Here is a 26,077-nt window from a genome sequence, read left to right on the forward strand (position 1 = left end):
GTGACAAATATTATTTTGTATTTATCCTCCTCATGAATTTGAATCTGCCAAAATCCAAACTTCATGTCAAATTTTGAGAAGATTACTACTTGACTGAGTCTTTTAATTAAATCTCTCTTGTTGGGAAATGGATATCGTTTCCATTCCAAGACTTCATTAAGAGGTTTGTAATTAATGACTAATCTAGGAGTTCCTCTTTCTAATTCAGCATTTTTTTAGGCATAAAAAGCAAGATGAGATCAGGGTGATTCACTTTTCATGATTATTCCTTTATTGAGAAGTTCTTGAATTTCTGTTTAGTAGAATTCCATGACTTATTGGCTCATTTGAATTGGCCTGGCTTTTGTTAGTATTTTCTTTTCATCAAATTCCTTATTGTAAGGAAGTTTAACAATGTGTTGCTTTCTGTTCCAGAAAGCATTGGGTGTCTAAACAAATTTCATTAACAAGTTTCTTTTGAAAGTTGTCAATGTTTTGTAACAAAGTTTTGTTTGTTAATTGTTCTTCAATTCTTTTGTAATTAATTTCTTCCTTTAAGAAATTAATTTGTTGTGATTTTTTTGTGACTAGATTGATGGTTTTTCAAACACTATCTTTTTGTAATTGTTTTAATTTTTTGAGATCTATTTCCATACAGAATTCAAATGTGATTTTTTGACCTAACATTGTTGTGGTTATGCGGTTATGCGGTTATGATGAACCCTAAAAGGATATAAGAGAGCTATGCAGGGAAGCCCTAAAATGATTGGGTTTGAAATATTTCTTATCAATACAAATGGTGTTTTGAAACAAACATTATTTTGGCAAACATGTGCTTTTGGGATTTCGTATTTTAATTGCATTGAGGACTGGTTTGCTGCATTAAGGATTTATGTTGATTTATGAAAATATTTAGTGGGGACTAGTCCTTCTTGAATACAATTCAAGTCCGCACCTAAATCAATCAAGGCAATGGTTTCTAACTAGAAGTCTTCAATTATTATTTTTATTTTAGAATACCATTTTTGGATTCTAATTTTTTGTAATAATCCTAACACTAAGTTATGTGTTCAATTTTCTTCTGGTTCTGATTGTTGATCGAATGAAGAATTATTTTGTTCTTCGTCTGATGGGGATTGGATGTTGTTTTTCCTAAGAAACTCCTGTGTTTGAATACTACTAAGCTGTGAACGAATTTCTGAGTTTTCTAATTTTAAAAACTTAATTTCTTCTTTGATTTTATTGACTTCTCTTTGTAAATCCTTAACTGTAATTTCCTTCTTAGTTTTGTACTAAGATTGATTTTTGGGGTTACTTGGGGTTGACTAGTACTGGCTTCTTCTTCAGAGACTCGCTTATTTAATTCCTTGAGATAAAATGATTTTAATTTAGGATCGTCGATTTTACTGATTAACTCAATAAGAAGATCTTTTTATTCTTTTTGTTTATTGAGGACTAGAATTTTGTTACAACAAGCATCTGTGCATCCTATCTTAATGTCAGGGGATGAGAGACTACTTGAGGATTGACTGGAAGAAGACGAACCTAAATCATCTTCGAATTAACTATGGTCTATGTCTTTGAGTTCTAAGACTTGGATTAATTGGGTTTTCTCTTCTTCAGAGATTTTCAATTGGTTGATTGTTTTCTTGACTCTACATTTATTTGCATAATAACCGAATTTGCCACACTTGTAGCAATTCCCTTTTTGTTCTTGATTTTTGAAGTGGAGTTTTCCTAAGGGTTTCCTCTTCCACTTGCTGGACTTGAGTTTCTCGTAAAATTTATTTGTTTCAAAATTCTTATTTTTGAATTTGTTATGTTTAGGGTGTCTCCTACTGGAGTACCTATTTGGGTATCTATTGTAGGCTTCTAATTTTTTCTTTTTTGTTGGATGGAGCAATAGGAGGTAATCCGTATTGTTCACAAAATATTCCTAATTTGTATTTGGCTATTGACTTGTCATTGTTGACTTGTTTTGTAACTTTCATATCAATACACATTTTCAATCCTTCTTTTTGGATAATATTAATAATATTTCCATAAGTAAGGGTATGATATGGTACGATACCTTCTTCATTAACTAAAACGTTTCTGATTTTATGGGCAAATAGACTTGATAATCCATTAATGAATTTTTCTTTCCAAAATGGTTGATTAATATATTCTCTAAGCATGACTTTAGACATGAAAACATCTTTGTACAACCTAAAATTGCTTAGGGTTAGACATCTTAAGTTACTGAGTTGGTCATGAATATTGGAGGTGACATTACTAGGTGTCCCAATGAAATGTTCTTTGATAGTGAAAAGTAATGTGTTGACCGCATCTGGGACTCCTCTTCCGATACGTTCATCGAAAATAGTGCGTTCTTGTAAATCCAGTGACCAAAAGGTTGACAACTTGGGTTTGACTAAGGTTATGATTGGTAATATAACTATTAGCAACCATGGAGATGTGTTGTAATTTGTTCAAAAGTTCTTGTTTTGATAATCCATCTATGTTCCATTCATAGAGTTTATCAGCTACAATTAAGAATTGGTTTTGGATGTTTCTTTCCTCAAATTGAATATCCGGAGGTGTTGGCCTTGGATACCAATTTTTGGTAAGAGTTGTCGGGTTGACTCTTTTGTTTGTGATTCGTTTTAGTTCAAGATTTTGAAAAGCTTCTTCTACTTTTCTGATGGAATTTGTTTCACTTTCGCCTTCTGAATCCCATATTACAGAAGTTGTTTCGGGTTAAGATTCATCTGGGTGTTGTAAAACATCAATGTTTTTTCTTTGGTGATGACTTCTAATTTCTTTTCAGACTCGTAATATTTTTCAACGAAATCGAAGAAAAATACTTCAAATCTGTGTTTTTGGAAATTGTTCCATTTATTGTAAATGTCCAATTTTTGTTCTTTTGTATATTTTTCCCTAAAGGTGTTTCTTCTGGAAATGTTTTCTATTGCTTCGATGTCAGCATTGAGTTTCTTCCATCGAATTCTGAATGGTTTGTTTAGGACTAGCAGTTGGTGGTTGATTGATTTGCTTCAATATCATATTAGGTTCGAGAGGTTTGTTCTCCTTGATTTTGGTTTTAGGTTGGTATCATGGATGAGTAACCTGAAAGGTTGTTTTTACTGATTTTAACTTCATGTTGACCAAATCATTAATCAATTGTTGTTAGGTAACTACTGAGCTAGTTTCTACTTATATATATATAATATTATACATAAAACTACCTCAACTATTGGGCCAATCACAGTTTCATACCTCATTTTTTTAAAATGTCAATGTCATACCTCATCTTCGAATTTGTTACGATTTCATACCTTCCGTCAGTTTGTCTGTCACTTCTGTAGTTAAATAGTGACGTGGCTTGAGATGAGGCCCATTCTCTATTAAAAAATTAATAAAATATTAAAAAATTAATTAAATATTAAAAATTAAAAAATATATATATCCTTTTTTTTTTTGCATGGGGGACCCACCCCTTATCCCACTCACCCTTCTTCCCCTAATCCCCCCACTCTCGTCTTCCCCTAATCCCCTCTTCTTCCTCCTCCCACACCCAAAAACCCACCTTAAACCCTAACCCTAATATCATTTCCCCTCATCCAACAACGTCGTGCTCTTCTTCTTCCTCCTCTTCTTCTCTCTATCATATTAATATTCATAACTCCTCTTTCGCTACAAGCCATCGTTGTCTCCATCGCACGGCTTGCTCAGCCACTGCAACGTCTTCCCCCCTCTCTGTCAAAGTAAAGTTTCCATCTATTTTCATATAATTCTCCAAATATCGAATCTTTATTTGTTCTTCAATTCTCCGAATCTGTTTTCAATTTTTTCTCTGACTTTCTCAGGTGCCAGACAGATCGCTGAGCTTCTTCTGTTTAAATTTTAAGTCTTTCAATTGGCTTTGGTTTGTTCCGTTGGATCTCAGATTTGGATTCGATGATTGCGAGCTTACTTACATATGTTTCTGTTCATTGCTGTGAATATTTTGATTTATCAATGTGTGAGTAGTTGTGGAAACGAATTGCGGATTCAAGAAGAACCGATCATGGCCCTTGCAAATGAGGTCGGTGATCTGAAACCGCTCCTAGCCTTTTCATATAAGGAAGAACTAGTCGTCAACAAGGCGCTCGTGATTGACGACCTCGCCGATGCAACCGACATCTGCGGTACCGGAGACGACGTCACTGTATATTACCCTGAAGCGGAGATCGGTCTGGAGGAGGGAATGCATCATAGTGGAACACGAAGATCTAGAAGGAGAGAATGGCGCTTGGGAATAGGACGAGGGGCAAGGGGAAAATGGGGAGCTCGACGACGTCGCCTGATTTGGGCTAATTGGTGAGGTGGCACTCAAAGAATGAGGAGGCTATGCATTTGAGGGATCCAGGTCATTGGCAGCAGCGGTGGAGGCGGGGGAAGGAGGATATCAAGGTTAGGGTTTAAGGGGGATAGGAAGGGAAGGTGGGTTTATGAGGGAGGGAGGAAGAGGAAGAATAGGGGATTGGGGGAAGACAAGAGCGTGGGGATCGGGGAAGAAGGGGGAAGGGGATAAGGGGTGGTCTCCATGCAAAAAAAAAAATATATATATATATATATTAAATGAATTTTTTTTAAGTTTTTAATATTTTATTAACTTTTTAATAAAGAGTGGGGCCCGTTTAAAGCCACATCACTATTTAACGGTAGAAGTGACAGACAAACTAACGAAAGGTATGAAATTGTAACAAATTTGAAGATGAGGTATGACATTAACATTTTTTAAAGATAAGGTATGAAACTATTACTAGCCCAATAGTTGAGGTATTTTTATGTAATTTACCCAATATTATATTGTGCAAATCCTAAACCCTATATATTCCATAAAACCTTGTTGAAATTAGGTTTGATAATTTTTTATACGACTCTTTAATCCGACAAAAAAATAACAGGTTTCGTGGTAACTTATTAACGAGTCGGGTCATTATCGAATCACCCATTAGATAACGCGTATGACACAAAAACGACACGAATATGATCTATTTGTTAGGTCTAGGCATTAGGCACGATAATTTCTTGCATAACCTGTTAGCCCGACGTGAAACGATACGACCTATTAATGAACCGGATCATTATCAAGACACTTGTAAATGATAAAGAGTCTAATAGTAGTTGTATAGTTGGAGTTAGTTAGACAAGGGCAATGTGTAATTAGTTGTGAATGCTAGGGTCAATTATGTTAATAGAATTGTATCTATATATACTGATGTAAATGTATTATTCTATAAGTGAGTGAGATAAGAGGAAGATATTTTTTACATCTTTAACTTTTCTTATAAGCTAAGATTTAATATGGTATCAATCGCCACCGCCTCACGGCCTTGGTGAATATTTGATCCTCACCGCCTCACCATCTCACCACCTCACGGCTTCTCCGCTTCGATCTTTGGTGAATTTTCTCTTTCCTCTCTGTATTTTGTTTGGCTATTTGGTTGAATCTTGATATTTCCTTCAAGCATGGCGTCCGACTCGTCGTCTTCTCTCCCAAATTCCTCTTCTCCAAACCCTAATTTAGTGCAAAGCTATACCTCTCTCACGATTCAGAACATTAGGAGTATGGTAGCGATCAAGCTTAAGAGCTCGAATTACCTTCCATGGCATGCACTATTTGCTCCAATTCTTCATCGCTACAAACTTCTCGGTGTTATTGATGGTTCTGAGCCATGTCTATCTCCTCTGCTTCCTGATCGTTCACTCAATCCTCTGTTTGAACAGTGGTATGAAAAAGATCAAAATCTCCTGATCTGGTTAAATTCTACACTCTCGGAAGAGATCATTCCTTTCACAGTTGGGGTTTCTTCTTCTTGTGATTTATGGCTTAAATTGGAACAGCGTTTTGGTGGAATTTCTGATGCTCATGTTCATCAGCTTCGATCTCACCTTCAGTCTATTTAGAAAGGATCTCAATCGATTTCTTAGTATCTGCAAAAAATCAAGGCAATTTTCGATTCATTAACAGCCAATGGTGCTTCTGTGTCCGATCGTGACTTAATTGCTGCTACATTACATGGTCTACCAGAGGAATTTGACTTGTTTGTTGATTCTATCACTTTTCACTTATCATCTACTACTTTAGATGAACTTCATGGTCTTCTTTTTACCAAAGAATTGTCAATGGCTCGTCGCAAGAAATATGTTGCTACTGAACCACTTTAAGCTTATGCAGCTCAGAATCAGCAACCACTACTTCCTACACCACATTCCTCTCAAGCTTATGCAGCTCATAATCAACCTATGCAAAATTTCTTTCGCTACAACTCTAATCGTAGCCGAAATAATAATCGTTTTCATCATAATAGAGGCAATCGCAACTATCATGGCACTAATAGGGGAAATCACTCTAATTCTGGCTTCAACCGGTTCAACAATCAAGGATTTCATTCTCAGGGTTCCTCTAGCTTTCATAACACTTGTCAAATTTGTGGATCCACAAGCCATGAAGCTATTGATTGCTATGATCAAATGAATCTAGACATCTTTGGGAAAGTACCTCCTACCAAACTTGCTGCCATGTACACTCATTATGCATCCAAACCATCTCCTTCTTGGATTCTCGATTCTGGTGCTACCTCTCATATCACACATGACATCTCCAATATTACTTTTCCTACTCCTTACACAGGTGAAGATAAAGTGTATATCGACAATGGCAAAGGTTTGTCCATTCATCATACTGGCAATAAATCCTTAAATATTGCTCGTGCTTCTTTTAAATTGAACAATGTTTTACATGTTCTGAAAATGAAGCACAATTTACTCCCTGCATATGAATTTCTCAAAGATAATTACTATTCTTTGACTTTGAACTCAAATGGATATGTTGTTTAGGATTGTTCTACGAGGAAGATGTTTTTGCGGGGGCCAATTAGAAATGGTTTCTATCCTCTTCAAGGTATCCCTACTTCTTTCTCTTAATCTTGTTCCCCATTTCATGCTTTAGTATGTACTAAAGCACCTGTGAATATTTGGCACAATCGCTTGGAGCACTGCTCTTCTTCTATCTTCAGGAGAGTTGTATCTACAAATAAGCTTGCATTGCAAAGGAAGCACTCTGTTGATTTCTTATGCTCTGATTGTGCAATTGCAAAGAATCACAAGCTTCCATTTACTCAATCTAGTTCCTTTTCCACTACTAGTTTAAGTCTATTACATTGTGATGTTTGGGACCCAGCTCCAGTTGTTTCTGTTTATGGTTATAAGTACTATCTCTTAATTGTGGATGGCTACAGCAAATATACTTGGTTCTTTCCTTTAAAGGCCAAATCTGATGTATATTCCACTTTTGTTGTGTTCAAAACCCATGTTGAAAATTTTGTTGGTAATAATATCAAATGTTTGAGATCAGACTCAAGGGGTTAATTTACTAGTAACCAGTTTAAATTATTTCTTCAACCTCATGGCATATCTCATCAACTTAGCTGTCCACATACTCCTGAACAAAATGGCTGTGTTGAAAGAAAACACACACATTTGGTTGAGATAGCAAGGACTTTATTAGTAGCATCCAAAGTCCTTCATTTGTATTGGGTTGAATCATTCTCTACTGCCACTTATCTAATAAATAGACTGCCCATTTCTAGCTTGAAAAGTTATCCATGGGAAATTTTATTCAAGTTTTCACCAAATTACTCCAAGTTAAAGGTTTTTGGTTGTTCCTGTTATCCCTGGTTAAAGCCTTATGTTCACTCCAAGTTAGAAGGCAAGAGTAAAAAATGTGTATTTTTGGGTCATAGCTTGCAGCACAAGGGCTATCAGTGTCTTGATCCTACTACTTAGAGAATATATATCTCAAGATATGTGCAATTCAATGAAACCCAGTTTCCATTTCATCATCTTTCCACTGTGTCAATTTCCCAGAACTCTCACTCTCAATCTCCTGTTATTGATTTGCACTTCTCCGTACCACAAAAGTCTATTACAGCTTATCAGGACTCAAATTCATCTTCAAGTCATGAAGTTCAATCTTATATGCCTTCATCAACTGAGAATGTTTCTTCTTCAGCACTATCATCAAATCCTGCATCCAATTTTGCTGCTATCAACACCCACCATATGCTCACACGATCTAAGGCAGGTATCTTTAAACCAAAGGCTTATTCTGCAACTAAGCATCCCTTACCTGTGGATGTTGATTTTGTTCCTTCTACATATTTACAAGCCTCAAAGTATGCACACTGGAGACAAGCTATGCAGGAAGAGTTAAATGTTCTTCAACTCACTGGTACTTGGAACTTGGTACCTCACTCTCAATCTCAGAATATTGTAGATTGTAAATGGGTGTTCAGGATTAAGAGAAAACCTGATGGTATAGTGGACATGTATAAAGCTCGTTTAGTAGCCATAGGGTTTCATGAATAAGAGGGTATTGACTATCAAGATACATTCAGTCCAGTAGCTAAGCCAGTCACAATTTGGATTTTATTAACTTTGGTTGTTCACTTTGATTGGTTTCTTAATCAATTGGACATTAGCAATGCCTTTTTACAAAGGGATCTAAAGGAAGATGTTTTTATGACTCAACCACCTAGTTTCATTGATTCCAATCTCCCTAGTCATGTTTGTAAACTCAACAAATCTATGTATGGCTTAAAACAAGCTCCCAGGGCTTGGTTTGACAAACTTTTTCAAGTATTGCACACATTTGGTTTCAAGCAATCCTCCTCAGATGCTTCACTATTTGTTCTCCTAGCTCCAGTTCCAGTTATTGTTTTGGGCTATGTTGATGACATCCTTGTGATAGGACCAAATACAGTTATATGTCAGCAATTCACTCACAAACTCAGCCAAGTATTTCCTATTAAGGATTTGGGACCCATTCATTATTTTTTGGGTTTAGAGGTACAAAGAACTTCTAAAGGCATATTCATGCATCAAAGTAAATATTTACTTGATCTTCTTACCAAGACTAATATGGCAGGTGCCAAGCCTTGTGTAACTCCTTTTGGTACTTCTAAACTTGATCATAGTGGTCATTTTCTCTCTAATCTCACTGAATATAGATCTGTAGTGGGTGGCTTGCAATATATCACTTGGACAAGACTTGATCTCTCATTTGCAGTGAATCAAGTTTGTCAATTCATGCATGCACCAAGAGAACAACATATGCAAGATGCAAAACAGATTCTCAGGTTTCTAAAAGGCACACTTACAGAAGGTCTATGGTTTAAAAATGGTTCACTAGACCTCACTGCATATTCTGATGCTGATTGGGCAGGTTGCACCTATGATAGGAGGTTTACAAGTGGTTTTTATGTTTTTCTAGGTAAGAACTTGATTAGTTGGAATGCCAAAAAGCAACCAACTGTAGCAAGATCCGCAATCGAAGCTGAATATCGATCTTTAGCTCACACTGCAGCTGAAATTACTTGAATTTGCAAAGTGCTTTCTGATATAAGTTTTCCTCTGTCTAAAGTTCCAAGCATTTTGTGTGATAACATTTCAGCAATCTCTCTTGCCTATTTTCATGCTTGGACAAAGCATGTTGATGTTGACTATCATTATATCTAGGAATTAGTCTTGGTGCATCTGGTTAAAGTTCTATATGTCTGCAGCCAGGATCAATTAGCTGATATACACATCAAATCTCTATCAAAGCACAGATTTTGTTTTCTACAGTCCAAGCTTCCTCTTGGCACTTTTCATGCCCCAAGTCTCAGCTTGAGGGGGGTGTAAAGAGTCTAATAGTAGTTGTATAGTTGGAGTTAGTTAGACAAGGGTAATGTGTAATTAGCTATGAATGCTAGGGTCAATTATGTCAATAGAATTCTATCTATATATACTGATGTAAATGTATTATTCTATAAGTGAGTGAAATAAGAAGAAGATATTTTTTACATATCTGACTTTTCTTATAAGCTAAGATTCAATAAATGACACTTTAAAATATAGATTTGACACAATATGGTCAGTTATGATAACATATATGAACACGACAAATACAACCCATTTACTTATATATAAAGTTTCACTTTTGTTTCAGTTAATCTACCTCAATCTATATGTATTCCACTTCTTTTTGACTTCTTTCAGTTCTATCCAGTGTAGAATTTATTAAGTGGAAATGGGACCTTGGAATAATGTTTGGCCTGTTTGCATTGCATGCAGGAAAATCCCTGATAGAGAGCACCCAAGAAAGAAACCCTCAAGTACCTGTCCTACTCAGAAGCAGCAGCAGCAACTAAGTAGGAAAAGGAATAGGATAAGGATGAAAAATCTAGCAAAAATGGCAAGAACAAAATCTCTTCCAATTGGCCACCAGTGAAATCATTAGGCTGCAGCTAGTTCACTATTTCTTTAACCTCTTCACCTTTTGGATATTTGAAGTTTGCTCCTCTAATCCTATTTCTTTTTCTTCCTTTTATTTTTTCCATTTTTTCCTTAGAAATTTGACATGGGATGGAATGGTTGTTAATCGTATATATACGAAGTCTTTTAATTATTCCCTTCTTCTTTCTTTTTTTTTTTTTTTTTTTTTTTTTTTTTAAGTTTTCCTTTTTCAGCTGCAATGAAAGTACTATTAGAATTAGTTGGTACTTCATTATTTATTATATAGTTTGAGTGCTTGAAAACATTCACTTTTATATTCTGATCATACGTTCGATTTTACCCTCTCAATACTGGTGCCATTATAAATAAAATGTAACTTAATGACAAAGTCGTTTTAATGCAAAATTAAGGCCTAAGAGGAGGATAAAATGAGGCCTTCCGAACTCGTCTCTTAATATACATTTTTTTACAACAATATGGATTTAAGGTACATCATATTAAATTATGATAGAAAGAGATTTCTAATCAAGAATACAATGAAAATAAAAAAAAAATTAATGAAAATGGCTTCAAAACTTTAAGTTTTAATGATAAGGACAAAATAAAAAGTAAAGTGAATAATACCAGGACTGACTTTTTAGTGTAAAAATATGGTTTTTTTTTGTTACAGTGAACAGTAACTAGAGTTTTTCTTTAAAGTTCCCATGAAAATATGAGGTCTACTCTATAGCGAGCCTCAAGGCACAGGGAAATTTTTAGGTCTTCCCGATATTTATGTCAGGTGGTGTTTCTTATTTATGAGAATTTGACACCTAAATTTAGTTAATTAAAAAGGAAAACTAATGAAAATAACTTGAAAATTTTAAGTTTTAATGATAAAGACAAAATAAAAAGTAAAGTAAATATTATCAGAATTAATTTTTTAATGTAAAAATATGATTTTTCGTTAAATTAAACAATATTATGAACTTTTCGTTAAAGTTTATTAATTAAAAAGAAAAAAAATGTCTTAAGTGTCAATTTTCCACTAACGAGAGCACTACCTGACACAAATGCCGGATGCCCCCAATTATTTCTCCAAGCGCATGACTTGTTCGCTTTGCCTACAACCGTCTCTGCTTAATGATAAGAGTTGCAGAGCTGCACGTGCTTTCAAATCTTGAAGTTAGGTTTTGTTTGGTATTTTAATTCAATGGAAACAATCTTGCAATTTCTCTGGGCAAAATATTAGAGACACGAACTGCAGGAAGATAGGAAATTCATGTTAAAGATTCGAATAACAATTATCGTCAATACAGCTATTGCATAATCATCAGCCTCAAATGGCTCGACTCATCTCTAAAGCCATTTAGCCTATCTTTCTTTTTTGTTCTTTTCTCTTCTTTTTTATTTTTTTTTTATTTTTTATTTTTGGAATTTAGCCTATCTTTAATGAACTAATTTATAGTTCAACTGGTGACAACATGTAACAGCAATCAAGGACAAAAATAGTTTTTAAAAACAAAGGCAGCTTTGGTGAGCGAACGTGCAATCATAAAGGGCCAGAGCCCCCACAAAATTTTGTCATCTAGTATGAAAAGGGAATTATTATTGGTATTTCAAAAATATCATTATACACTTTAAATTTTTTATATTTGGAAAAAAAAATACATTTGTAATGAGTGTAGAATGAGATTTTTGAAATACCAATTACACTTTCCTATGAAAAATGCTAAGGAGATTCTGTTAAAATGTGACTCTCTTTAGCATAGTATTTTATAATGTTAACACAGAGATTGTGCTAAAAACATGAGGTATGAGGTGACCAAGAGCTCATGGAGAGTGCCCTTTTTCTTTTTATAAAGGAGATTCACACCTTTAAGAGAGTCTCCTTAGCACTTCTCATCTAATATTTTTATGTAATAATGCTACTTTTTAAAAAAAATTATTTTTATTTGCACTTTAAAATTTTATTGTGCACGCTTTATAAGTGTAAATTTTTTTTTTCTTTCTAAATATCAAAAATTAGAGTGCACAATGATAGATTTGGAGTACTAATAACAACACTCTAGTAAACGATTTTTCCTTTCTTTCAATTTTAGTATATAATAATGCTATAAATTTAAGTCAAACTTTAAAATTAGAGTTAAATTCAAGGGAAACTTTAAAGTTAGAGTTTTTGAAGCTTTTTTCTTGTTTAGTTGTTTAAGATTGAACTGCTTTTGATTATTTAGTGAAAGTTATATTTGTAGCTCATTATAATTGTTATCAATGACATTATTAAATTTACAATCAATGAATCATAAAGTTTATTTTAATTTAAGTTATAGTTTTCTAGCATCAATACATCATTGTACTTTTTTTTTTAAATCTTAAAAAATAGCCTTTTTATAATTTTGCACAAGATTCTAAAATTTTGGAGACCCCTGCTTAAAAAATGGACCTAAACGAATTGCACCAGTCAAATAGGAGCCTTGATAGCTAGCTAGCTCTTTTACATATTAGTTCTACAAAGAGGAATAAAACAAGGGATCAGGATCCTCATCGGATCCTTTTGTGGGGATCTTAGGATCAAGTAATCATGTCTATTTATCGTATATTGTGCGATCAGAAATTATTTAAATTTTAAAATTGAATATAAATATTACCTAACGAAAACTAACCGTACAATGTACGATGAACGAACATAATTACTTGATTCCCAGAATCCCCACAAAATGAATCCGATGAATATCCTGATCCTAAAACAAGAACCACAAAATCCAAAAGCGGGAAGATTAGATTAATCAAATAAAAAGGAAGGGAGCAAGAAATCGTGGGGAAACGTGGCTAGTGGGAGGTTAGAGGATGGATTCTTCATGTCTTGTTTTGGCGAATATATGAATGTGAGAAATTTATTAATCTGGTTAGAATATGGATGTATATTATATGTTTTTATATAAATTATAAAAAAATTTATTTTTTAATTTATTAATTTTTTAATTTTTTAATTTATATATCTTATTATTTATATAATAAAATATAATGTATTATTCCTTGTTACAGTCACACTAAAATGTCTTATCAAATAATTTGACCCTTTCATCAGTTGCAACGGGTTTTCCAAATCGATTTTAATTTTAAATAGAATTTGTGAGAGGGGACGATAAACACTACAAAAGGGATGGGTTTTCTTTGCTGGATTAGCTGTGGAATGAGATGGACGTTTACTTTCCCAACGAGGGAACCACGCAAGCTCCAACACCACCCAAATAATATTAAATTCTCCGAACTAAGGAATCCCATGTCAAGTTCAATCGGCGCAGCCATAACTTTTTAAGAAAAACTTGATATAAGTTCAATTTTTTTAGCCAATAGTAAGAATAGTCTAATTTATTAAAATAATTTTAATTCCTTAAATTTAATTATTTTATTATCAATAATTATCTATTCAATAATAAAATTTATTATAAAAATCAAATTTCTTCCTAATTATCTCTTTAATTATTTCTTTTTATTTTTATTTTTTGTTAGTTCTTGTTCTTCCTTCTGCTTTAAACCCTATTTATAGATTTTATTTTTAATTTTTATAATCAACCTACATCACATGTTAATTATTTTTATGTATCTATATGACAGATTCTTTTTTATAATCAATGTGTCACAAATTCATGTGTCTTGCTTGTAGGTATATTATGTTTTTTTCTACCTTTTAGTTAGGTTTCATATCTCGCTTACCGGTATAATATATATTCATATATTTGTTACTTGAGTTAAGGTACAATGTTTTGTAGATAATTTATGTTAGTATATTAGTTTTTTTTTGTTGTAAGATATTAATTAGATTTTTTGGAGTTGAAAATGCATAATATTAGAAGATTTTAATTGATTTTTAATATTTTAAAAAAATATAAAATGAGTATAAAAGAAATAAAAACATGTAATTAGATAATTGGACTCACTCTTAAAAACCATCTATGTTTTTGGACCTAGATCTAAAAGAACAATGGATCACAATTTTGGTAAGAAAAAAATAGAAAACTAATAAAAAAGTCTTGAAAATTTTAAGTTTTAACAACAAAGATAAAATAAAAGGTAAAGTGAATAGTACCAAGATTGACTTTTTAGTGTAAAAATATAGTTTTTCGTTAAAGTTCCCAAGAAAAAAATCTTCAATCTATTATTTCATCGAACTTTTGGTGTGTACATATTAAGTTATGCCGTGTTTTGTTAATTTTTGTCATGGACTATTAAATGAGTCTTTCTATCAAATACTTGTTGCACATCGTAAGGTCGAGTAAAAGAGATAGGAGAAAAAGATAAAGAAGAGAAAGATGAAAATTTACAAAAATCGATAAAGGTTGCACAAAAGAATCAGCAACCTGTTATTCAATGTTTTTGACTCATTCTTTCAATTTGCCGCAATTATGTGTAAATATATAAATATACTATTAAATTTACATGAGTTATAAGCAGCTAATAACCCCATGTTAGCTGCTCTAAGTTCAATAGACTTGAACAAGAAACAGAAATATATAGATATTAAAGTTTGTGTGAATTTCTGAAATTGTATTACTGTTATTCAAATGGAAGCTTATATATAGGATTACGATGTAAACTATACAAGGTTAAGTTATAAGATTGCAAGAAACCCTAATCACAATAAGTCCAAATTAAGTTAGGCCCACTTTAGCACTCCCTTTCAAATGGGTGCATAAATATCACCAATGGCCTATTTATCAAGTGCATTATAAAAAAACTCGACCTAAAACAACTTAGTGAAATATCTGCCATTTGATCTGCAAACGTTTTAATCGACTGATCCAACTTGAATGCCAGCAACTCCCATGGTTTTTTTTTTTTTTTTTCGTCAGAAAGTTAAATTTGTGCATGCTTGCTTTAACTTCCCAAGCCTTTAAATTATATAGAACTAAATTATACAATGGCAACAATAATAGGGTTCATTATACTTGCATATTCTACTACTTTTGAAAGGGAAACACTACTAAGGTTCAATTAATATCTTCTAGATGTTCAAATGCTTAAAAGAAAAAAATTAATAGCATGACCCTTCCGCAGTATTATATAATCTTAAAACGTTTTGTCACCTATTTTATATGTCATAACTTTTGGCATTAATTGTCTTCTATTCTATTTGGTACACCACATTTGAATCTCTTGTATTTGTATGTTTATATGGATCTAGCTATTGTAACATCCCACATCGTTCAAGAGTGAGGATCATGTAAGCCTTATATGTATATTTCCATCTCTGTCTAGCACGAGACTTTTTGGGAGCTCACTGGCTTCGGGTTCTATTAGAACTCCGAAGTTAAGCGAGTTCGCGCGAGAGCAATCCTAGGATGGATGAGCCACTGGGAAGTTCTCGTGTGAGTTCCTAGAAACAAAACCGTGAGGGCGTGGTCGGAGCCCCAAGCGAACAATATCATGCTACGGTGGAGTTGAGCCCTGGATGTGGTGGGGGGCCGGGCCGAGATGTGACAATTTGGTATCTGAGCCAATCTCTGGCCTAAAGTATGCCGACGAGGACGTCGAGCCCCTAAGGGGGTGGATTGTAACATCCCACATCGCCCAGGGGTGAGGATCCTGTAAACGTTATATGTATATTCTCATCTCTACCTAGCACGAGGCTTTTTAGGAGCTCACTAGCTTCGGGTTCCATTAGAACTTCGAAGTTAAGCAAGTTCGCGTGAGAGGGATCCTAGGAGGGGTGACCCACTGGGAAGTTCTTGTATGAGTTCCCAAAAACAAAACCGTGAGGGCGTGGTTGGGGCCCAAAGTGGACAATATCGTGCTACGGTGGTGTCGAGCTCGGGATGTGGTGAAGGCCTGGGCCGAGATGTGACAAATTTGGTATCTGAGCCAATCCTTGGCCAGAAGTGTGTCGACGAGGACGTTGGGCCCCTAAATGGGTAGATTGTAACATCCCACATCGTCCAAGGATGAGGATCCTGTAAACGTTATATGTATATTCTCATCTCTACCTAGCATGAGGCCTTTTAGGAGCTTACTAACTTTGGGTTCCATTGGAACTCCAAAGTAAAGCAAGTTTGCGCGAGGGCAATCCCAGAATGGGTGCCCTCCCTGGGAAGTTCTCGTGTGAATTCCCCAAAACAAAATCGTGAGGTTATGGTCGGGGCCCAAAGCGAACAATATCGTGTTATGGTGGAGTCAAGCCCGAGATGTGGTGGGGGCCCAAGCCGGGATGTGACAGCTATAATAAATTGTGAGACGGTGATGATATTAAATATAAGAAAAACTAATGAAAAAAATTTGAAAACTTTGAGTTTTAACGATAATGACAAAATAAAGGGTAAAGTGAATAGTATCAGGATTGACTTTTTAATGTAAAAATATGATTTTTCGTTAAAATTCTCTTATATATATTATATTCGTATAAATTATATATGACCGTCAAACCATAATTGTATTAAATTAATGTATTGTATTGTAGCTAATCTATGTATATATATGTTCTGACAAAAACAATCTTTGCTTGTATATGATTTTATATATTTCTTTTATTTTATGTAAGATCAATAATTAAATCCTGTTTGTTTTTACAACAGTTAGATCTTATATAAAAATTTTACCATTAACTGAGTGAGACATAACATTATTGTCGAACCGATCATACCAATAAATCATAGGGTAGTATTATTCGCATATCATTTTTCATCTAATACCCTTGTTAATTTTTACTTTGATATTATTCAATTCATCAATTTGATGACTAACAATTAAGGAGCGTGAAAAATAAAAGAGAAGCGCGAAAACAGATAACAAAGAAAACTAATAAAAATGACTTGAAAATTTTGAGTTTTAATGATAAAAACGAAATAAAAGGTAAAGTAAATAGTAATGATAAGGACAAAATAAAGGGTAAAGTAAATAGTAACAGAATTGATCTTTTAATGTAAAAATGTAATTTTTCGTTAAAGTAAATATTACTGGGAGTTTAGGACTTAGGAGTAATCAAAACAAATAAAATGCCAAATGGGAGTGCAATCAGCTTGGCTTGAAGCTCAGCCAGGTAGAACCGTCAATCAACCAAGAAGAACCCATCTGTCTGCATCATCAAGTTGACACCTTTTCTATACCCTTAAAAAACTATTTTTTTATTCCCAAATTCACCCCACCAGTCTAATAAAAACCCCTATATTTACCTTATTGCCCCTATCATCTTACAAAATCCCCATCGAGGGAAAAAAACTACATCCCCTGCCTCTGTCTGTATCTTCTCTGGAGTGAATGGAGAAAGGCGAGGGCTCAATGGCCGAGCAAGACGCGGCGGAGGAAACCCAGCACCACCTCACCCTCCCTTCCGGCTTGACTCAGTACGAGTTCGACGAGTTGAAGAGTTTCGTAAACGAGTTCCACAAGTATCACGTGGGCCCCGGAAAATGCTCTTCCCTACTCGCGCAACGCGTGCACGCGCCGCCCAACACCGTGTGGTCGGTGGTGCGGCGCTTTGACCAGCCCCAGGCCTACAAGCACTTCATCCGGAGCTGTAGAGTCAAGGAAGGGTTTGAAATGACCGTCGGGTGCACCAGGGACGTCAATGTTATCTCAGGGCTACCGGCTGCCACCAGCACCGAGCGCCTCGACTTACTCGACGAAGACCGCCAGGTCACCGGTTTCAGTATCATCGGGGGCGAGCACCGCCTCAGGAATTACCGGTCTGTCACTACCGTGAATGGGTTTGACCGTGATGGGAGGATCTCGACCGTTGTTTTGGAATCGTACGTCGTCGATGTACCCGAGGGGAATTCCGAGGAGGACACGCGTCTCTTCGCTGATACTGTTGTCAAGTTGAACCTCCAGAAGCTGGCGTCGGTGACGGAAGGGATGGCGGGTGACGGTGGGCGCTAAATCTCAGGTGATGTGAGAAAATTTCACACGGATTAACAAAAAAAATGGAATGGAAAAGTTTTTATTTTTATTTTTAATTTGTGCTTTCTTCTGGACTTTCTATTTTATTTTTTAAATACTTTGTAAAAATTTGCCTCTCTTAATCCCCAACGTATCCTTGGTTTTAATGGATTGACCGGGATGCCATGCTTGGTTAAGTTGGAATTGTGAGCACAGGTTAAGGGCATTTCAGTCAATGCGTGTGTACATAAAGTTCAAACCCAATGTAAATATTTAATTTGCCATTAGAATTTTTTTCATGGCCGGTTTTCAAGCGGGTATTTCATTTATCGTCATAAACAAATAAAAAAAAATTTAATTAACTCGTATAACATTTTTCTACAATCAACTTACCCTTTATAACCCAATTATTTTTTTGTTAACGGTAAATATTTTTGTAAACTCAAATATACTATCTGAAATGATCGCTACGTTAATAATTACTGGGGTAAAATGAACGATTGCATAAAGAAGTGAAATCTTAGTCGAGAAATATCTGGATATTATTGAGAATTACACAAAAAATAAATTTATCCCTACAATAAGTGTTTTACATTGACCAATTTAATGGCAACGCTCAATTTTCCATTCCGCCTTTTTTCTGTCTTACTATTCGTCTTCTTCACAGATTCATATAACCGAGTTTTGGAGGTGGAGGAACCCCACAAGCATTTTAGTTAGGGTTGGTTTGGTATTGAGGTGATTCAGAAAAAAATTTGTATCAAAAAAAGTTGGGAGTTATTTTTGTGTTTGGTAAACATTTAGCTTCAGTTTTTTTTCAAAGTTTTGGGTGAAAAAAAGCTAAAACTAAGAAGCTCTAAAAGCTAGCTTTGAAAAATCGGTTTTTTTTTCACATCTGTTTTTCATAAAAGTTTACCAAACATTATAATATTGTTTTTTTCTTTTTTTGAAAAATATTTTTACAAAAAAATTTACCAAACACTCTGCTGCTTTATTTCACTGCTGCTTATTCTCACAGCACAGCAGAAGTAACCTTTTTTCAAAGCATAATAATACCAAACAAGCCCTTAGTTACCAAAGAGGCTTCTTTACGAAGCTTTTTTTTTTTTTCTTGGGCACAAATTATGTGAATACAAAAACACATAATTGGTTTATACTTTAGATGGAGGATTCAAGGTTTTATAATCATCATAATAATTTGTTTTTCTTTATGAGATCGCCTTTGAATTTTGGCCGGAATGAACGTGGGATAATGCGCGATGGTATAGTTTGATTATTATGTGTGCTTTTATTGATGAATTTTAGATTTATTGTTAATTTCATATCGTACTTGACAATAATTATGCATTGAAGCAAAAAGAAATTCACTTGAGAGTGTAAGTTGAGTGTAAAGTTAAGTTCTATGTGTTTACCTAAATTTTTTTATAACAAACGGAAGTACCATTTCTTTACTTATATTAGGATATGTAAAGTATAGTTTGAATACCGATATTTTGAAAAATCTCTCGTGATTTGGGTTGTGTAACTCTACTCAAGTGTGATTTTGGTTAGGATGTTATATGTTTTGTAGAATGCAAGTTAATTTATACTATTATTAAGAAAATCTTCATTGTCAACTTTTTAATCTTATTTTTTCTATCTTACTCTCACTTTTTTAATACATCGATATTTTTACACTAAGGGAGGGAAGTTCGGCTAAACCACACAATGGACAGCTTAATTTGGTATCGAATTCGTCATCCACGAGATTCAAATTTAAGACTTCTTATTTACAAGTGAAAAGAAATACTATTAGGCTGTAGTACTAAGTGGTATTTTAGTCTTACTTTTATTCACAATATTTATATAAGGAGAATAAAACAGTAATTATGTATATTTTGAGAAAATGACAATCATATTCTTAGTTTTCCTCTTTTACTCACACTTTTAATACACAATATTTACAGTCTTCTTTGTCAACCTTTTAACCCTATTTTTCCTATTTTACCTTTACTTTTGATACACAATATTTATATAAGAACAAAACAGTAATGATGTATCTTTTGACAAAATGACAATTATATTTCTATTTTTTTTATATTTTATTCTCACTTTTGATACATAATATTTACATAAAAAGGATAAAACAGTAATAATGTAACATTAAGAAAAAATATGTCTTTAGTAAGAGAAACGTTCTCATCATCATTATCTTATACTCTTTATTAAGATTTTAAAAATTAATCACTTTTTAATAAATAAAATTATTTAAACACACGAAGTGTATGCTCATCTGCTACTTATATTAAATTAAGCAAAAGGGGTCACAATCCAAGCTGCTAGCTTAATCCTGCCCTATAAATGCAATAAAGAAAATGGTATCCACGCTTTTGACTTTATAAGAACATAATTGAGACAAATGGGGCTTTTTGTCCTCCAACTTCTCATCACAATTCACAATGCACCATCCACTTTGTTCTATTTTTGTTTAATATATACTCACACTACATACACTACATGGGTTGTAGCTAGCTATCATGTTCAATGCATGATGGGGGTGGGCATGGTTCGGATTAATTGGTTTTATCTCAAAATAAAGACCAAATTAGTTACATTATATTGTTCTAAATTGGTTCTTTTAGGTTCAGCATGATTCACAACTAAGAGATGATTTGGAGTTATGTGCGTTTAAAAAAAGCAGCTTATGCCATCTCCAACCGAAGAAGAGTCAGAAAACTCGTTTTAACCCTAAAGCCCTTCAAGAAATTAATATTTTAATGGACATTACCAGGCCATATTTCTTACTATCTCCAACTGAGGGGCTAAAAGGCCATAGACCAAACATAGCCATGTGACAAAAAACCATCTTTAACCAAGAGGATCGTAGGCCAAACATAATTTATTATTTTAATTTAAAAACTACAGCAACCTCAATTTAAAAACCATCTCCAACCTTCTCTTCTTTTGGTCATAACTAACCTAATGTATCAGTTTGCTTCTAAAATTCTCCTATTACAACTGATCATAACTATGCATGATAAAAGTATCCAAGGATTGTAATTTTCCTTTCATAATATTTCTTCATTTCTTTTCATAACCCAAGGAATAACATAAAAGACTCACAACTGATAACTAGCAATGCATAATTCTACCTACAAGGTAAAGACTTTATCCAAGGATTGTTCTGCTGCCACTGCTCTAGCTCTGTCACTCCTGAGATTAACTCTTTGTAAATCTGATTCTTCTGCTCGTATCAAAGTAGCCAGGTGAATACGATAAAGAACCTTAGCCACCAGAACATTGTTTTGCGACAGACCAAGCCAACTTGAAGATCGTCAATTCTTACCAAAGGATCCATCTTTTTCTTACCAGAGCGATTATGAGAGTGATCAGAATTTTCAACTACAACATGCTGCAGGGAAGGACCTGACTGATTTTCCTGATCACTATTAAATGAGGTTTGATGCGGCAGGATGGATGCGTGGTGTTACCAATGTGTTGGAGTGAGCAGCACCTGAAAATTAGAAAACATCACGTAGTCAAACAATGTACAACCCGTACATTGATATTGGTTTCCACTTTTTGGCATCAACTAAGGATTTAGTATCTTTTACACTAAACAAAATTCTTAAACTAAAGAAGTGCACATCTTACAGTCAATCTTAGGAATCACTCATTAAGTACAATGGATGAAGTATCGGAAGGGCGGTATTACCTTGGTCATCAAACTCTTCATTGGAGGATTCCTCTCTAAAGAAATTGTCACTGCCCGACAATGGCCGAGGCAAAACCAGGGGCATGGAAACTAACTGAGGAGAAATCCAATCCTTAAGACTCTTCATCCTTCCTGCAAAACATTCCCAGCTGAAAATCACATATGTGCCTAACAATATTCCATCTCTGTAAATCTAATTCAAATCATAATACAAGAAAATACAGAGAAAATTTAAAAATCCCTTTTCATATTTTAGTTTATGCTTCTAATAATTGCAGTAGGTTTGCTTCTTTACGTAAGTAATTATAATACAAAAATGAAAATTTTACAGCTAGAAATGAGAATTCAATCGAAATTCATGAATTTTCTGGCTAATTTGAAAGAAAAGGAAGTAGAATTTTACCTAGAAAATACGAATTTTGCAATGAATATGCTTTTACTCTACGATTTGGAGGAGACAAGTATCAAAGCCATGGGAAACGAAATCGAGAATTGGGGCCGCTCAGAAACCCTAATTTAGAGAGTCGAGGAATCGGAAGGGGCGACGAAAGAAAGGGTGTGAAAGGCTGAGGAGGAACAAGATGATGACGATGACTAGGAAAGCTGGCTGATCTTGGCCAGCCCTTTGGCCTGTTTTGAGATTTTTGGTTGGATGGGGTCTATAAGCCCTTTGGCCTAGCTTTCAGTTAGAGACGGTTTTTGTGTCAAAACGGGCTATTTTTAGCCCTATAGCTCTTTAGCCAGGTCGGTTGGAGATGGCCTTTAAAAAATCTAGAATATTAAATGTGTTGGTAAAAAAAAAAAGGTTAATCTCAGTTTACTACCTTGAAGTTTCTTGATTTTCAACATTTGGTACGTGAAGTTTTTTTTCATCCTAAAGTGGTGCCTGAAGTCATAATTTTGGGACAGTTTCATACATCCGTTAAGGTTGCTGTTAAATCATTCGTTAACTGCTGATTTGCTTCTTTACTTAAGTAATTATAATACAAAAATGAAAATTTTACAGCTAGAAATGAGAATTTAATCGAAATTAATGAATTTCCTGGCTAATTTGAAAGAAAAGGAAGTAGAATTTTACCTAGAAAATATGAATTTTGCGATGAATATGCTTTTACTCTACGATTTGGAGGAGACAAGTATCGAAGCCATGGGAAATGAAATCGAGAATTGGGGTAGCTCATAGACCCTAATTCAGAGAGCCGAGGAATCGGAAGGGCCAACGAAAGAAAGGGTATGCGAAGCTGAAGGGGAACAAGATGATGATGATGACTAGGAGGGTTGGCTGATCTTGACCAGCCCTCTGGCCTGTTTTGAGATTTTTGGCTTGGTGGGGTCCACAAGCAGGGCCTAACCCTCGGTTGGAGACAATTTTAGTGTCAAAACGGGCTATTTTTAGCCCTATAACCCTTTAGCCAGGTCGGTTGAAGATGACCTTATTAAAAAATCTAGAATATTAAATGTGTTGGTAAGAAAAAAAAGTGTTTTCTTTTTAAAAACTAATGTCAATGACAATAGAAAAGCATAAAAAAAGCAGAAGTAGTGTCTGCCATGCATGCTTCTAAAAAAATGTTTTTTTTTTCTTTTTCTTTTTCAAAGCATAGTGAAGAGTGCTCATTTAATGGAAGAGATGATGGCAATGGTGGTCTCGCAATTCGCCAAAAAGAGGGAAATGAAGACGAAGTCAGGAGTCAAGAGTTGGAGATAGTGGTAGTAGATAGATGGTTGCCGCTGCTGTCAAAGACTTAACTCCAACTCAAGTTGTGAATGAAGGGAGAAGGGGAGACTGAATGACTCAGTCTGTCTAAGTCTTCGAGGAAAAACTTCCAATCCAACGGTAGAGAGTATAGGATTTGATTAATCATCAAATCTATCCAATTATCCCAAACTAGAAATCGACCGGATTGTGGGCCCGTTTGCTTATATTTTTGGACCTACATCGTCCTGCCTTGTTTTGTGTTTTGAAATTTTAGACCCACCATGTACCTGCCCCGAATTACGAGTACTAGCTCCGCCCCACAAGTGCATGTATGATGGAGATTCGGGTATGATATCAAATATGAGCAAATAATGTCTTGTGATTAATCTCAACATAAGAAATCACATGATTTGATCTGGAGAGAATTGCACACGATCAGTCACATATAAAATCACATTCAACCTCCAATATGACATGATCATTGATACAGATTAATTGCAAACTAACATAAAATGAATTGATATGTAACGAAAGCACACTTAAATCTTGTGTTGCACTTAATGGGAGCTATTATCATTTGGAAACTTTCATGAAAAGAGTTTGGGCTAAGTTTATTTTAATAAAAAAACCATGCTATAACTTTATTTAATGAAAAAGAATTAACTTTTAATGAAAAACCCTTAAATTTTAATAAAAATGACAAAAAAAAAAAAAAACTTAATTTTTAATGAAAAATGAATTTAAAAATAAAAAAAATAAAAAAAACCTAACGCACACGCGTGGGACCTTACACTGTTTATGAAACTGAACACTATTTATGAAACTGCACTATTTATGAAACTGAACAGTACCATATTATTTATTGGTCCAATTTCATAAATAGTGCCTAGTTTTTTGTCCACTTTCATAAATAGTGTCTAGTTCTTGATCATGTTTTATAAATAATGCCTAGTTATTGGGTCCAATTTCATAAATAATATATAGTAATTAGTACAGTTTCATTAATAGTGTCTCCTTCTTTGTCCGGTTTCATAAATAGTGTCTAGTTATTGATCAACTTTCATAAATAATGCCTAGTTCTTGGTCATGTTTCATAAATGTTGTCTAGTTCTTACTCCAGTTTCATAAATAGTGTATAGTCCAGTTTCATAAATAATTTCCACCTATTGGTTTAGTTTTGGAAATAATGCATAATTCTTGTTTTCGTTTCATAATAGTGTCTACTTATTAGTCCAGTTTCATAAATAGTGTCTACTTATTGGTATAGTTTCATAAACAGTATCTACTTATTGGTGAAGTTTTATAAATAGTGTGTAATTCTTGGTTCAGTTTCATAAGATTTGAAACTTAGACCATTTTTGGTCCTGTAAAAGCACCCATTGCGCCGAAAACAATGAACCAAGAAGTGACTCTTAGATCAAAACCTTGAGAAGGTTATGTTCTTAGTAATTATATTTAAAAAGCAATTTTCAATTGCCAAATTAAAATTTCCTCACTTTTTTTCATACACCTACAATAATAAATGTAGCTCTCCATCCAATTTGTTAAGCTTGGGTGTCATCTTGAGAAATTTTTTCTTGTGCCCGCGACACAAATGGTATACCACGTGTTATTTGATAAGTGGTGGAATTTTTTTTTTTTTTATGTCATTAATTTTTTACCATAAAAATCTCACAACTTGTATAGAGTGTACCACCCTCGTGTTCTGGACACAATGAAAAGTTTCTTGTCATCATGACTACTATTAGAAAACAACACCACAAAAATAAAACAAAAGAATGTAATTCAATTCAAAGTATTTTTCTTATTCTAAGCCAAAATATATATATATATATATATATATATATATATATATTAATGTAGGTGACGATGGGACAAAAAGGTGCGAGAAAAAAGTGGAGTGTTTGAAGTGGGTGGGGCGGGGGGATAACGCCCCAACGCAAGTTGGGTTTGTTAAGTTTTTTTTTTTTTTTTTTTTTGTTATTAGTCTTTTGTCCTTATTATTAAATAAAGTTAGTGGATGGTTTTTTTATTAAAATGTAAAGATTTGAAGTCCTTTTCATTAGTTTTCCTTTATCATTTATCAAACCCTCTTAAAAACACTTTTTTTTTTAAAAAAAAAATTTTGAAAAATCATCTTAGATGAATTACATTTCGAGAGTGTCAACATTTGTGTGTATTGAATGGGAAAACTATTCCATGAGCTAGCGATTTTATTTTATTTTTGTTAAATAAAGAATAATATTAACGGGGCAAAGCTCAAAGAGAACCGAGAACAAAAAAAAAAGAAAATAGGCAGCAAGCAGTGGTGGATTCAAGATTTTAACATAGGGTTCCAATATAGAAGCTCCCAAAAAAAAAAAAGATGAAAATAACATTGAACAAATAAATGGCAAACTACAACTTTTCATTCATAATCTTTAGGCTAAACAAGCTCGAAATACTACATTTGTCCACGATGGGATTTCATACTTTGAAATGTGTCATGATAGTTTTAATTGTCAATATAATAAATAAAAAAAGCATTTTTCTCAATGTAAATAACTAAGCTA

The 26,077-nt window shown here is 34.0% G+C and overlaps 1 protein-coding gene and 1 long non-coding RNA gene across 2 annotated transcripts; one reads left to right on the forward strand and one right to left on the reverse strand.

Moving 5' to 3' along the window:
- The first annotated feature begins 17,343 nt into the window (after positions 1-17,343).
- On the forward strand, positions 17,344-18,448 carry LOC125480541 (abscisic acid receptor PYR1-like). Its single transcript, XM_048591483.1, has one exon. It carries the CDS (start codon positions 17,515-17,517, stop codon positions 18,133-18,135), a length of 621 nt encoding a protein of 206 aa, XP_048447440.1. The 5' UTR covers positions 17,344-17,514; the 3' UTR covers positions 18,136-18,448.
- Positions 18,449-20,998: 2,550 nt separating this feature from the next.
- On the reverse strand, positions 20,999-22,468 carry LOC125480594. Its single transcript, XR_007260940.1, has 3 exons — positions 22,233-22,468; positions 21,830-21,961; positions 20,999-21,628 (listed from the first exon to the last, which is right to left on the reverse strand). It is a non-coding gene; the product is annotated as an uncharacterized LOC125480594 (long non-coding RNA).
- Between the last annotated feature and the right edge of the window lie 3,609 nt (positions 22,469-26,077).

Source organism: the organism of the source record quoted next, unplaced genomic scaffold (assembly GCF_019419815.1).
Source record: "Pyrus x bretschneideri cultivar Hongxiangsu unplaced genomic scaffold, Pyrus_bretschneideri_v1 Contig34, whole genome shotgun sequence".
NCBI classification, from domain to species: Eukaryota; Viridiplantae; Streptophyta; class Magnoliopsida; order Rosales; family Rosaceae; genus Pyrus; species Pyrus x bretschneideri.

What these genes read in the sequence shown, in the direction of transcription:
- LOC125480541 (XM_048591483.1), top strand. Translation starts at nt 17,515, where the DNA reads ATGGAGAAAGGCGAGGGCTCAATGGCCGAGCAAGACGCGGCGGAGGAA.